The 13,374-nt window shown below is 41.6% G+C and overlaps 2 protein-coding genes across 3 annotated transcripts in view; one reads left to right on the top strand and one right to left on the bottom strand.

The window, feature by feature from the left end:
- The window catches only part of LOC134225122 (protein stum), a 231,097-nt gene that overhangs the window by 64,707 nt on the left and 153,016 nt on the right, over nt 1-13,374 (top strand). The window lies entirely within an intron of this gene.
- On the bottom strand, nt 7,202-8,659 carry LOC134222627 (uncharacterized protein K02A2.6-like). Its single transcript, XM_062701788.1, has 2 exons — nt 8,383-8,659; nt 7,202-7,971 (listed from the first exon to the last, which is right to left on the bottom strand). Exons 1-2 carry the CDS (start codon nt 8,657-8,659, stop codon nt 7,202-7,204), a joined length of 1,047 nt encoding a protein of 348 aa, XP_062557772.1.

Below are 13,374 nucleotides of genomic sequence, written 5' to 3'. Positions count from 1 at the left end.
AGGGAAGCTTCTGGGACCCCCAAACGGTCATTTAAGGGTGCAAGGCTTGAAATTCCAGACTTTTCACTTTTTCCATATAAGCTTGGGCCACTCTACTGGGGGAACGCGCGCAGGACATAATTTGTTAATTTGTTTATTTGTTTATTGTTGTTCAAACCTCATCTGATAGTGATCTTAATGAGGGCGTAGATGTGGAAAAGTCCTTTTGAACATGTCACTGATGACGTACTGAAGAGGACATAAAAACCACATATCTTTTCCAATAACATATAACATATAGAATACAAAAAAAGTCTCGCTTACTTACATAGATGCAACAAACATAAAATCAAAACAAATATAAACATAGTCAAAATTTTGTTTCCTCAAATTAAAGTGTGGTCAAGTATTCAGGTATCCAGTCCGTAAGGTACGATAACTGTCGTCACTCGTCGCGTGTTTCCAGTCCACCGAGAAAAAAAAATAGACCAAGTAGCAAAACTCTGACAATTGAAAAGGGATGGACATAAACTCACCTTACTGTAACTGTTTCAGACGTGGATTGAGTCAGGTTGAAGATGCAGCTGTTTAAGTTGGTTCTTGAAAACAGATGCAGAGATGTTGTAGTCAAAAAGCCAGTACACTTTGTTGAATTCTCTGGTTAACGCAGTGATGGGTTCGTTGAGTCCATAGTATGTTCTCCGAAAATCAGTTCGCAATGGATCTCTCGGTCGTAGAGTAACTGATGGAGCGTTAAAGTTCAGTTTTTCCAGTATATACGGAGCATCAACCACAGCTAACAATAGTTTCCCAGCAAAAAGTGCTCTACTGGACGCTCGCCGATCTCGTAATGATTCCATAGCAAGGAGACTGCAACGCGTTTCATACGAGGGCATATTTGCAATGTCATTCCACGGTAGTAATCTTAAAGCATATCTTGTGAACTTTGCTTGAATAGCTTCAATTCGCCTTATCCAGATATCAGCATATGGGCACCAAACCACACTTGCAGTTTCGAGCGTGGAACGAACGATGCAGTATCTTGGATAGCTTCGGGCGGACATATACTACAGTGAGCTTTACCTGGACCAGTCAGTCGGTTGAGCTGGTATTCAAAGACCGTTGGTTGCTACTTTGAGTAGTCGACGAAACTTCTACGCTTCAGCAGTTGTCTCTGGTATACCGGGCATGCTTCGCTTCATGCAGCACCGTCTCGATTCGTAGTTTCCGCTCCACGTTCAGTTGTTTACAATTCGCGCATTCCTTATTGTTAGATTTACACTCTTGCACTGTGTGATTTTCACTGCATATAGGGCACTTGGGTACTTCGGCCTTACAATCCTTACTCTTTTAGATGAATGCACAACACTGGAAGCATCTAGTAACCTGCAAGCCATCGATCACTCGACAGCGAACCAACCCACAGTTCAACTTTCCTTCTTGCATCACCTTATTGAACGTTACTGCATCTAGTTCAATAATTGCACTCACGTTGTTAAATTGCAACTTTGCATTACGGTATGTTTTGCACAATTTAAAATGCGACAGGCATGCAAAAGCTTCGTTTTGGTCAAACAAAGTATCTTTCAGCTCTTGTTCACTCAATTCATCACTCATGCCGATCATTTTGATAGATGGTTTTAGATTTTCACGTACATTCACATCATACAGTCCTCCCATATTTTTCTCTACATTCTCTTTCAGAAGTTTGACGCTATGTTCGTCTTTTAGAGCAATCACGACTTTACCATCCTTACCACTCGTAACCCGTTTCACATTCAGATGCCTGGCATCAACTTTCTTTCTTAATTCTGCTCGAACATCTTTTACCGCAACACCCGATTTTGGTTTAACAATAACAACAGGATTCGGTTTACGCTTTACTTCTTTCGATACATCCGAAATATTTTTTCCTTATTTTTAACACTTCAGCAAAACTTGTTTTCGGTGTATTTTCAACATCACTCTGGCTCACTACACACAAGGTACTCTCCCAAATTTTATGCCGCCGACTAGCACCAATTGCAAGGGAGTTCGTGGGGCAGTACCAGGCGGGTTTTATGGGCGAACGCTCCACCACGGACCAGGTGTTCGCCATTCGCCAAGTACTGCAGAAGTGCCGCGAATACAACGTGCCCACACATCATCTATTTATCGACTTCAAAGCCGCATATGATACAATCGATCGGGACTAGCTATGGAAGCTAATGCACGAAAACGGATTTCCGGATAAACTGACACGGTTGATCAAAGCGACGATGGATCGGGTGATGTGCGTAGTTCGAGTTTCAGGGGCATTCTCGAGTCCCTTCGAAACCCGCAGAGGGTGATGGTCTTTCGTGTCTGCTATTCAACATCGCTTAGGAAGGGGTAATACGAAGAGCAGGGATTAACGCGATGTGGTAGTAGCGGATTGTGTTAAAATAATAATCGGAGATACGAAATGAAAGCATGGATTATTTGAATGAGATTTGAATTTCTAAATCGAAGCAATCGGCGTTCAAATAGTAGGCGCCCATTAGCACACGAATATGAACTCGATTGACAGAAAAAACAAAGAACGAGACGATACTAATTCGAATATTGGGTACATCTTCTTTTTATGTCCTTGAGTCAGGCTTGGAGTCTTGCTATTAACCGTGAAATCGGGGAGTTCAGGCAAGAAACGACTGTTCGGTTACGAGTCTACAGAACTAATAATCCTTTATCCAGAACTAATAATCCGTGTTACATGGTCCGATGCCTCGCTTGTACCCGAAGGTAAACATCGCAGGCGAGATTTCTGACATTTCGTTCATATCGAATGTGCAGGGGTCGTACATAACAATTCTCCCCCCTTCAGAGAAGTTCTATCTTACTTTATCTTGACATTTTTCAAATCTTTGATCGAATTCATAAACTAGAAAATGAGTTGCTTAACATATAACAAAATCATATAATCAATTCGAAATTCAATTTTGAACTATATACTTATCTGTATCGTATGGCCTTCGAAATTATTTATAATAACAATAATCATCACTTTTGTTCGATTTCTTTTTACGTTTAGATTTTCTAACACTTGAAGCTTTTTCCTCAACGTGTTGGTGCTTCCGCTTTCTGCTTCCCCTGGAAAGCCCACGCTCTTCGTCTTCACGGCCTTCCTCTTGTTCTGTCGGCGCCTCTGGCATATGGTTCGTCTGTACGCTGGGGTCTAGCCTACGTATTAAGACGTTCGGCCTTTGCCAGGATGCCGCGTCCTTACAGATCTTGATCTGCTCCAGATGCGCCATTACGTTTGTGCTTCCAATCCGTATCTGGAAAGTGTTGAGAGAATACCTTTTAATGAAGATTGCTTTTATCCATCTCGCGTGGAGATGAGGATTATGGTTTTTATACCATATTTCATCTCCAGCCATCAGATTATTCTTCGCGTCATCTGCATTATCTTCTGGGATTCTCCCGCTACAAGGCTCCAAAATGGTCTCATGATGTGACTGTGGCGCAGATATGTTATACTTTTAATGTTTTTTTGGATTTATTAAATCTAAAATAGTCTTAGGAGCATAATTAAAAACTTTTTTAGACGGTAGGAACCCGTCATTTGTCAGGTTGTTTCTAAAATTGAATAGAAATAAACTAATCTGGTCTTCCATATCCAACTTTGCCACTTCTGGTTCCAGTAGGAAACTCTTTAATACCTCTTTCACTGTTCTGACTAACCTTTCCGCTTGACCATTGCTTGAAGGATTGTACGGAGGGCTTTTCATAACTTTTATACCTTGCATTTCGAGAAAGTTGACAAAATGGTTGACCGACTGCGCCATGTCGGGGCCGAGCGAATATCCTTAGGACATCCGTCGAATATCTGAATTATCATGGACTGTGTACTCACATGTATGCTCTGACAGAACGAGCTCTAGCTCTAGTGATACATAGAAGATGTACCCAATATTCGAATTAGTATCGTCTCGTTCTTTGTTTTGTTCTGTCAATCGAGTTCATATTCGTGTGCTAATGGGCGCCTACTATTTGAACGCCGATTGCTTCGATTTAGAAATTCAAATCTCATTCAAATAATCCATGCTTTCATTTCGTATCTCCGATTATTATTTTAACACAATCCGCTACTACCACACGCGAGTGGTACAATTTTCAATAAGTCCGTCCAGCTATTTGGCTTCGCCGACGACATAGATATTATGACACGTTACTTTGAGAAGATGGAGGAAGCCTACATCAGACTGAAGAGGGAAGCCAACCGGATCGGACTAGTCATCAACACGTCGAAGACGAAGTACATGATAGGAAGAGGTTCAAGAAGACAATGTGAGCCACCCACCGCGAGTTGGCATCGGTGGTAGAAGAATTTGTGTACTTGGGCTCACTGGTGACTGCCAAAAATGATACCAGCAGAGAAATTCGGAGACGTATAGTTGCTGGAAATCGTACATACTTTGGACTCCGCAAGACGCATCGAATAGAGTTCGCTGCCGTACCAAACTGACAATCTACAAAACGCTCATTAGACCGGTAGTTCTCTACCTGGACGATGCTCGTGGAGGACCAACGCGCTCTCGGAGTTTTCGAAAGGAAAGTGCTGCGTACCATCTATGATGGGGTGCAGATGGCGGACGGTACGTGAAGGAGGCGAATGAACCACGAGTTGCATCAGCTGTTGGGAGAACCATCCATCGTTCACACCGCGAAAATCGGACGACTGCGTTGGGCCGGGCACGTAGCCAGAATGTCGGACAATAACCCGGTGAAAATGGTTCTCGACAACGATCCGACGGGCACAAGAAGGCGAGGTGTGCAGCGGGCAAGGTGGATCGATCAGGTGGAAGATGACTTGCGGACCCTCCGTAGACTGCGTGGTTGGCGACGTGTAGCCATGGACCGAGCCGAATGCAGAAGACTCTTATATACCACACAGGCCACTTCGGCCTTAGTCTGAATAAATAATAATAACAATACGACAAGAATCATTTGCTCTTTTTTTAACTAATTTTATTTTCTAATTATCTAATACATGCATTCATCTCCTAGACTAGGTATTCCGTGTTTTCTTAACACTATCATCCTTATTTGCTGTGTTACATTTTTAGTTATTGTTAATACATTTAAATTGCCTCTGGCAGTTAGGATTTTTCCTCTGGTTGAATTGAACCATGTAGGAATTACAATGTTTTCAACTTAAACTAAACTCAACCTATTTTATACCAAGGGTACAAGGAGTTAATCGTTGCAATAGAAAACGATTTTTGTCTAAAATTGGAAACTGTTTTGTTGGACATTTGTTGCAATGTCTCAATATTAGAAATTCTATGAAGTTCATTGGTACTATACCACATTTTGCTACGTTTAGACAAGGCAAGTGAATTGAGCAAGTCGCTTGAATCGAACGCGAACTGAACGTGTAAACACCTTAATTCAATTCACTTGAACGAATTGAATTAAGGTGTTTACACTAGTGATGGGCAAAATGGTTCATTCAGGTGAGCCGCTCTGAACCAAGCGTTCACTTAAATCAGCCGACTCATTTGAACGGTTCGTTAGTTCATTCAAATAAACTGAACTCCCGGCGGTTTGAGCGATACATCATTTAAATTATCGGAGATCATTTTTAATTTGAACTTCTAGAAACTACTATAAAAATTATATAAATAAATCACTCATTTCTACTAGCTTTATTGCTGATTTGTTTTATTTCGTTCTTCGTGCTCCATTTTAATTTGAACGATTTGAAGATTAACGGAGTTTAAATTAAAAAGTGTTCAGATTAGAAAGGCAAAATTAATGTTGTTGATATTTCTTTCAAATGAAGAAAATACACTCTAAAGCCTTTTTTTATATCTTGCGTATTCAGCTATATTCGATTTTATGTTGAATATCATTAACAAGAAATCCATTTAAAGAAATTCAAAATACCAAGTAGGTATTAAAACAACAATGAAATAGTGGTTTATTCATCGATGTCCTCACCCAACCAGCGGATGTCTGATTTTAATACAGTTCTATATAAGAGCCTTGCAGAAACTGTTTAATAATTTGGCGTATACAATTTCGGAAGATTTTAATACAGTTGTGTGCAAAGGTCGCTTCTCAGCCGTTTCATGCCTTCCGCCGAATACCACTGCAAATGCTGTGAAAATATAGTACTTACCCGCGCTGCCGCACAATCACTACTGATGCCGTTTCTAGGCTTGATGGGCAGACGATCGTGATCGCTCGTTCACGCTGTTTGGTTGGTAGCAGTCGCAGGGTTGTGTCACTTCGATATGTGCTATAAAAAGGTGTTGTTGCTTTATGCATACCCACAGGGGTGTTGTTCAAGTATACAATCCCACATCTCACTCCTTTCTTAATAAAAAACGAAAAAAAATGCGTTCCACCCGTGTAGGTTATTCAATACTATGTAATACGGATTTTTATGTTCATCCAGATAAAGTAGTTTTCAAGTTTACTTTCCAATATTATTTATTAATCATCCCATCCGTAAATTTTACAAAATAGTTTCAAGTCTCCTGATATAGTTTCCCAAGTACCCCGGAACCCTTTTTTCTCTAATAGGCCTTGTGTTCGGGAGTGGGTCAACTTCATTCGAGGACCTCTCCTCAAGGATTCCGTTGTCTCTCAATGGTTTACGCCATTCGTAGACTTTCCGAGTTTGCGAAACATGGCGTTTCAAAATCTGTCCTTTATCATCAGCTAGCACAAGATTTCCATTGTTCTGTTCAACGACCGTGAAACGCTTGGTGTGGAAACGGGTATCTCCTTTACCACGATTATTTCGTTCGACGATGACCGCGTCTTCAGGCTGAACTTGGCACTGTCTAGCTCGTCGGCGGCTGTCTGTCTTCGCCTCACTTTGCGTCCCATCATCACTTCCTCCGGAGGGAAACCGGTAATTGAGTGTGATGCGCAATTATGTGCCTGAATCGCGGCTCGTAGCTCTGCTGTATAACTTGAACCTGATTGTAAAAGAAATAACAGGAGGAAAATACAAAAATAATACACATTCAATGCTTAAAATAAATCACCTGTTGAAATCGCTGCCGCCATGGCTTTATTAACCACTTTCATATAGTTCTCAACTAACCCATTTTGTTGTGGGAACAAAGGTGTGGAGAACACGCACCTAATTCCTCTCTCTCTGCAAAAGGTTTTGTACTCCTCGCCATTGAATGGTGGTCCATTATCTGTCTTGATACTCTTCGGGAACCCTTCTCTTTCAAAAAGATCATCTATTATTTTCCGCGTGCATTCGAAGTTTGTTGACTTCACCACGCGAGCGATTAAAAATCTTGAACGGTAGTCCACGGATCAGTAGAATATAGATTCCACCAAACTTTGAGTAGGGACCATTGAAGTCCATTGCTATGGTTTCCCAAACTTCCTTTGGCGCGAACACACGTTCCATTGGTGTTGGTTTCTCGGGTCTTCCAGTGGTTGCACACACTTCACAAGATTTAACCCAATTCTCTGCATCCTTAGATATTCCAGGCCACCAAACGCGTTTTCTCAATATGCTTTTGAGTTTATCAGTCATCGGATGACCCAAGTGTGCAACTTCCAAGGTCTTGCTTCGTAAATCTTCTGGTATTACTACACATCCCTGTTTGACCAGTATGCCATCTTTTGTTGTAAGGTAATTCGCAACAGATTTGTAGTTTTGAAGCTTTTTGGGCCAGTTATTGTATTCCAGAGCCTGTATCACTTCTTGAAGGGTAGTGTCCTTGTTTGTCGAAGTGCGAATTTCTTCCTCAGTAAGGAATCCAGCAGTATTTACCTCCAGCGATGCGATCTCCCATGGGCTTGTGTCTTCTTCAAACGGTTCATCAATACCGACGTACAGACGAGATGAGGGGTCAGCGATGTTATCTCTGCCTCGGACATATTCAATGTCATAGCTATATGGGCTGAGTCTTAAAGCCCAGCCATCAGCTCTGGTTAGCGCTCTTTTCGAATCCTCACGTGATCTGTTCAGGATAAAAATTACTCCTTGGGCGTCTGTTCGCAGGGTGAAATGTCTCCCCAGAAGAAAATAGGAAAAATGTTCTACAGCCCAAACGGTACCCAAAGCCTCTCGCTGGTTTTGCGCATACTTCTTCTCAGTGCTAGTTAATGCTTTTGAAGCAAAACTGATAATTCTTGCTTTATTTGATTCATCTTCTTGGACAAGTACTGCACCCAGTGCATTTGGGGGTGCGTCAGTATATAGGATTGTTTTGTCACTATCTGAAAAATAGCCAAGTGCTAGCGTGCATCGGGTGATTTGCTTTTTTGTATCTTCGAATGCTCTGGACTGGTTAGCACCCCAGTCCCATGTTTTAGAAGATGAAACGGACCATAATGGACTGGTTAGCTCTGCAAAATTCCGGATATACGGGCTGATGAAAGATGCCAAGCCGAGGAAGCTACGTAGTTCTGAAACTGTGGCTGGTTGTCGGAATTGTTGCAAGTGTTTTATCTTTTCCTCATCCACGTGGAACCCAGACTCATCTAGTTCATGACCCAGAAATTTTATGCGACTTTTATCTAGCTCGCATTTTCCCATGTTCAAGGTTAGATTGTTATTTTTCAAAATCTGCTGAACCTGGGCTACCGTTATGTGTAGCTCCTCTAGCGAAGTGGCAGATACGAGAATATCATCGATATAAACAATGACATTCTTCATATGGCCCAATATGCGCATCATCTCTTTTTGAAATATTTCAGGTGCACAATTTACACCAAACATGAGCCTTGTAAAACGGTACATGCCGTTTTCGGACAAGAACGTCGTCATATCACGGGAGTCAGGGTGGAGCTCAAGATGATAGTAGGCACTGGTCAAATCAAGTTTGGAAAAAAACTTAGCTCCATGTAATTTGGATTTCATTTCTTGGATCAACGGTAGGCGAAAATATTCACGCTTTATCGCCTTATTAGGAGCTCTTATATTCACTACAAGTCGAAAGACATGTTTCCCTTTGGCTACGGCGGACAATCCACTTATCCATTCAGGAACTCTGGTAACCTTTTCAATAATTCCCTGAGCCTCCATTTCTTGGAGTCGAAGTTTAGCTTTTTCCCTGAATGCCGCAGGAACGTTGTAATATGCGTTACGTTCTGGAGGGATTGACCTGTCTATGCTAAATTTCACTTTGACGTTTGGCATTTTCGGGAAAACACCAGTCTTTTTAGATTTGTCACATTGGTTAATCTTCAACCCTACTGACAACAAGCTCATCTCGCTGGCGGTAGATCTCCCGAGCAGAGAACGACGGCCTTCAGATACAACGAGGAACTCAGCTTGGACTGTTTTCTTGTGCCCTTCTTCGGTCCACACTTCAGCCCTGAAAATATGCGACACTGCTATCGGTTTGTCCGCTGCATAAGCACTAACGTCGGTGATGTGCTCATCGTTTACCCATATCAGTTTTGCGATTCCCGCTTCGTACTGCTTTTTCAATGAATTCCAATCATCACCCCCAATAACGTTAACATCAGCGCCAGAATCGATTAAAAATGTGATAGGATCAGAACCGCCTACGTGACAATCTACTAAGACATCATCGAGAGACAATGAGTTGACATTCTTTAAAAGGATTGGTATGGGACAAGGAAATATGAAATACATTTCAAATTTTTGATTTATTTAAATGTTGAGAAGAAACAATTTTATTGCTTGGTAATTAATTTGGGAGATAATATAATATTCGGACAAATGTTTAAGAAATCATAATAGGAAAAACTCATACCTTTTCTGCAGTCCTATCTGCGTCAGCTCGGTTAATATTTGGTCTGGTGTCTCCCACCCGATTCACCCGACGCTGGCGACAGGTTACGGCAAAATGACCACGCTGTCCACAAGTATTGCACCGCCTAGTGAGCGCAGGACATTGATCGTTATGATGAGCCAGATGATTACAGCGCGAACACCGACCACGTCTTCCCACGTAGCCGTTTCCACCGAAATATCCACCGCCCCGGAACCGTTTCGTTGGTGGTCCAGCAGAAAACCGACCCCTGTTATAACTGTCGATCTATTGCCTCGGCTCAAAGCTTCTTTTGTTTCGATCCACAGCGTAAATCTCCGCAATTTCTGAGCGATCCTGTTCCGGTTCAAACGCTTCACTTCGAGTGGCCGTCTGAACAATGAAATTTGCGTCATAACCGAAAGTTCGCGCCACCTTAGCCAGCTCTTGGTTTTTCATGCCCTTCAGCAATTGTGCTCTAACGAAACGAACCTGATCACTGTCTCCGTATCCACACAATCTCACCTTGTCGGTCAGGCGCGCATGAAATGCCATTGCCGTCTCTTCTCTTTCCTGGCGCATACGCGAAAAGGCCTCATGTTCTGCCGCCGTGTCCGTCATGGACTTTAAGTAACCATCGATGTTTGATACGAATTTGTTATAGCACCCCGGTTCGCTGAGGTTTGGCTTCAACTGTGCTGCTCTAACGATGCCTTGCATTTGCTCTCCAAGAGAGAGAAAAAGAAGCTGTGACCGACGTGTATCATCTTTGACATTTGAAAGTGACGTGGTGATCTCAAACGTTTCGTAAAATCGTCTCCAAGCTTCCCACATTCTGCTTGCTGGGGTGTCTCTTGGGAATAGTTTAAGCTGGTCCCACCGAAAACTAGTGCCTTCATGTTGCGGTGCCTTATTTCCTGAATCGTAGTTCAATGATCCAGATGTTAATTCCTCTGTAGTATCCTTTTCGATCGAGGGTCCGGTAGTTTGAGCGACCAACTTGACCAGATCGGTAAACGCAGTCTCTAGTCGACCAATACGATCCACTTCCGTATCTTGTTTTTGCCCACCCTCGGAGCTTCCGTCTGTCGCCCTAGGTTCGCGAGGATCACTCGGAATATCATTTTCCGTAGCGTTGAATCCGATTGTTGGTTGCATCGGGAAAACCTCCGTTTCTACTGGTGTTTGATCAGAAATCCGAGGGCTATCTTCCGGTGGTTGATCCGATTGTAGAATTTCACAATTTTCGGGATCAACTGAATGACTCTCTGCATCACAGAGGTACTCCATCAGAATGAAATTTTCACTTGAACCTTCAGCTTCCATCACAAAAATCACTATAAGGCAAATCGTACTAGGCACCTTTCAAAAAATGATCCTGAAAAATTTAAATAAGCAACAACAAACCGAATATGATAAAACAATTATATACGCTCAATGAAGTCATCTTCATTTAAATAACTTCCTCAGTTGATTCATTTTTACTTGTGCTTATTTCTAAACGTTTGCTGATTTGCGTCGTGACGAAAAGTTCTGGAGTTTCCTGTCGTAGAGATGAATTCAGAGATAGAAGATTCATGGTTGTTTTGATACTAATTATCCAATCAAATCGAATTGGTACATCACAAAAGTTTACAGCTTATAAGATTCATTCATTCATGGCTTGTCCCAAGCCAAAACAATGATATTCCAATATGATAACCAAAACTAATTGACGAGATAATGGTAGTCTCACACCATGACCGACGGTCGTCACGACGCGTCACATGTATACAAATAAAGTGCAATTAGGCTATCCATGAAGACATTCAGCGATGGGACTGACAATCGAAATCAAAACAAAGTGTGTATGCAGTTGAAGGCAACTCACTTCTGGTGTAAACTGCCTTTAACAATTTCCTTTGGATTGTTCTGTCAGTCCGGTCAGAATCTGTCAAAATATCAAGGTAAACAAAAATCGTCAGCTGATCGCAGCTGTCTTATGGATTGCCTTATACTCCTCTTCATCTCCACCACAGCATCTTTCTTCAATGGCACATGGTCGTCACGACGCATTCAACAATAAAAGTTCACTGCTTTGTATTCTTCGGAAAATAATAGTGCGCAAAAACTAGAACCGGTTTTACAATTTTAGTCATTTTACAAAACCAATGCTGACACCGAAGCAAAAAATAAAAATAAAAATAAAAACACTATTTCTCATCTTCTCTGCGGTCATTTTGTTTTTCTTCGCTAACCGACGCTGTATGCAAATAGCACTATTTCGTTTTTTCTACGGCCATTTTGTTTCCTTTCGCAAACCGACGCCGAGAAAAAAAAATCGTAGCACTTTCACATCTATACAGCTTTTTCAGCGCGATTTCCGTTCGCTGTTGGCATTTATATTTCCGCAAAACACTTTTCTATTCATCCATTTTGCAAAAGGAAGAATAGCGAAAAAGGAATCGTTTTATTTGTGGTCTCGCTACCACAAACCTGTCGCGGTCGCCATTGTGCAAAGGTCGCTTCTCAGCCGTTTCATGCCTTCCGCCGAATACCACTGCAAATGCTGTGAAAATATAGTACTTACCCGTGCTGCCGCACAATCACTACTGATGCCGTTTCTAGGCTTGATGGGCAGACGATCGTGATCGCTCGTTCACGCTGTTTGGTTGGTAGCAGTCGCAGGGTTGTGTCACTTCGATATGTGCTATAAAAAGGTGTTGTTGCTTTATGCATACACACAGGGGTGTTGTTCAAGTATACAATCCCACAAGTTGTTGTATTGAAATCTAACAGATTTGTATTATTTAATTTGTATTGTATAAGCCAGATTTGATTTTTGGGTGGTGTTTTAATAATTGTACCTGCTTTTGAATTGTGTTTTCCCGTTAAAAAAAATATATTCGCTCAATCGAAAAACCTATATTTTATGACGCCTTCAACTATTTTTAAATAAGAAATAAAAAATCAAATAAGTGCTTGGCCTTGGCACCCGATTTTAAATCAACATCAAGTCATTTTACTCGTGCAGCATTTTTTTCAGTTTTTGTTTTCGATTTTTAAAATAACTAAAGACTTGAAAAAGGGTTAGTTGGGTAAGTTGGCCTTAAAAGAATCAAAGAATTGACTGAGACAATAAAACGAGATACAATGTTTGACGGGAAAGGTCAATTATCGATCCCTGTTTCAAATCGAGGATCCAGAAATACGGACTGCGCTTCCAGCTCATTAATTTCAAGGCCAGAAAATGCTGAGGAGTATGTAAAAGAGTAGGAGAATATGTGCTGGCTCCCGAACAAACAAACAGCAAATGTCAAAATTAAGCGGCTGATCGAGTGACACAGTGTTTTTTATTTGAGTCGCGGTTCATTTGAGAGCCGCGGCTCAAATTTAGAGAGCCATGGTTTGAACGCTTTTTCTTGCGAACCGGTTCAAACCTGGGAGCTGCGGATAGAGTCGAAACGAGTGTCAAAGAACAGGGCTGATAATAGTCATTCTCGTCGCATGAAGAAAGCGAAAAAAAATTAGTCTTCGTCATAACATTGCACGACGCAACACCTATTCGTTTTCTTCGCGCCGCATGCATACCACGACGATAGTCGCGCAGCCAAAAGTTATGACGATTTTCGTCGTCACTTCTTCACACAATTGATTGCACGTCATTATAGACGGACTAGTTAAAAACATAATA

The sequence above is a fragment of the Armigeres subalbatus genome, chromosome 3, assembly GCF_024139115.2.
Source record: "Armigeres subalbatus isolate Guangzhou_Male chromosome 3, GZ_Asu_2, whole genome shotgun sequence".
NCBI classification, from domain to species: domain Eukaryota; kingdom Metazoa; phylum Arthropoda; class Insecta; order Diptera; family Culicidae; genus Armigeres; species Armigeres subalbatus.
The sequence above is the reverse complement of the archived record's forward strand: the minus strand, read 5'-3'. Positions and strand labels throughout refer to the sequence as shown.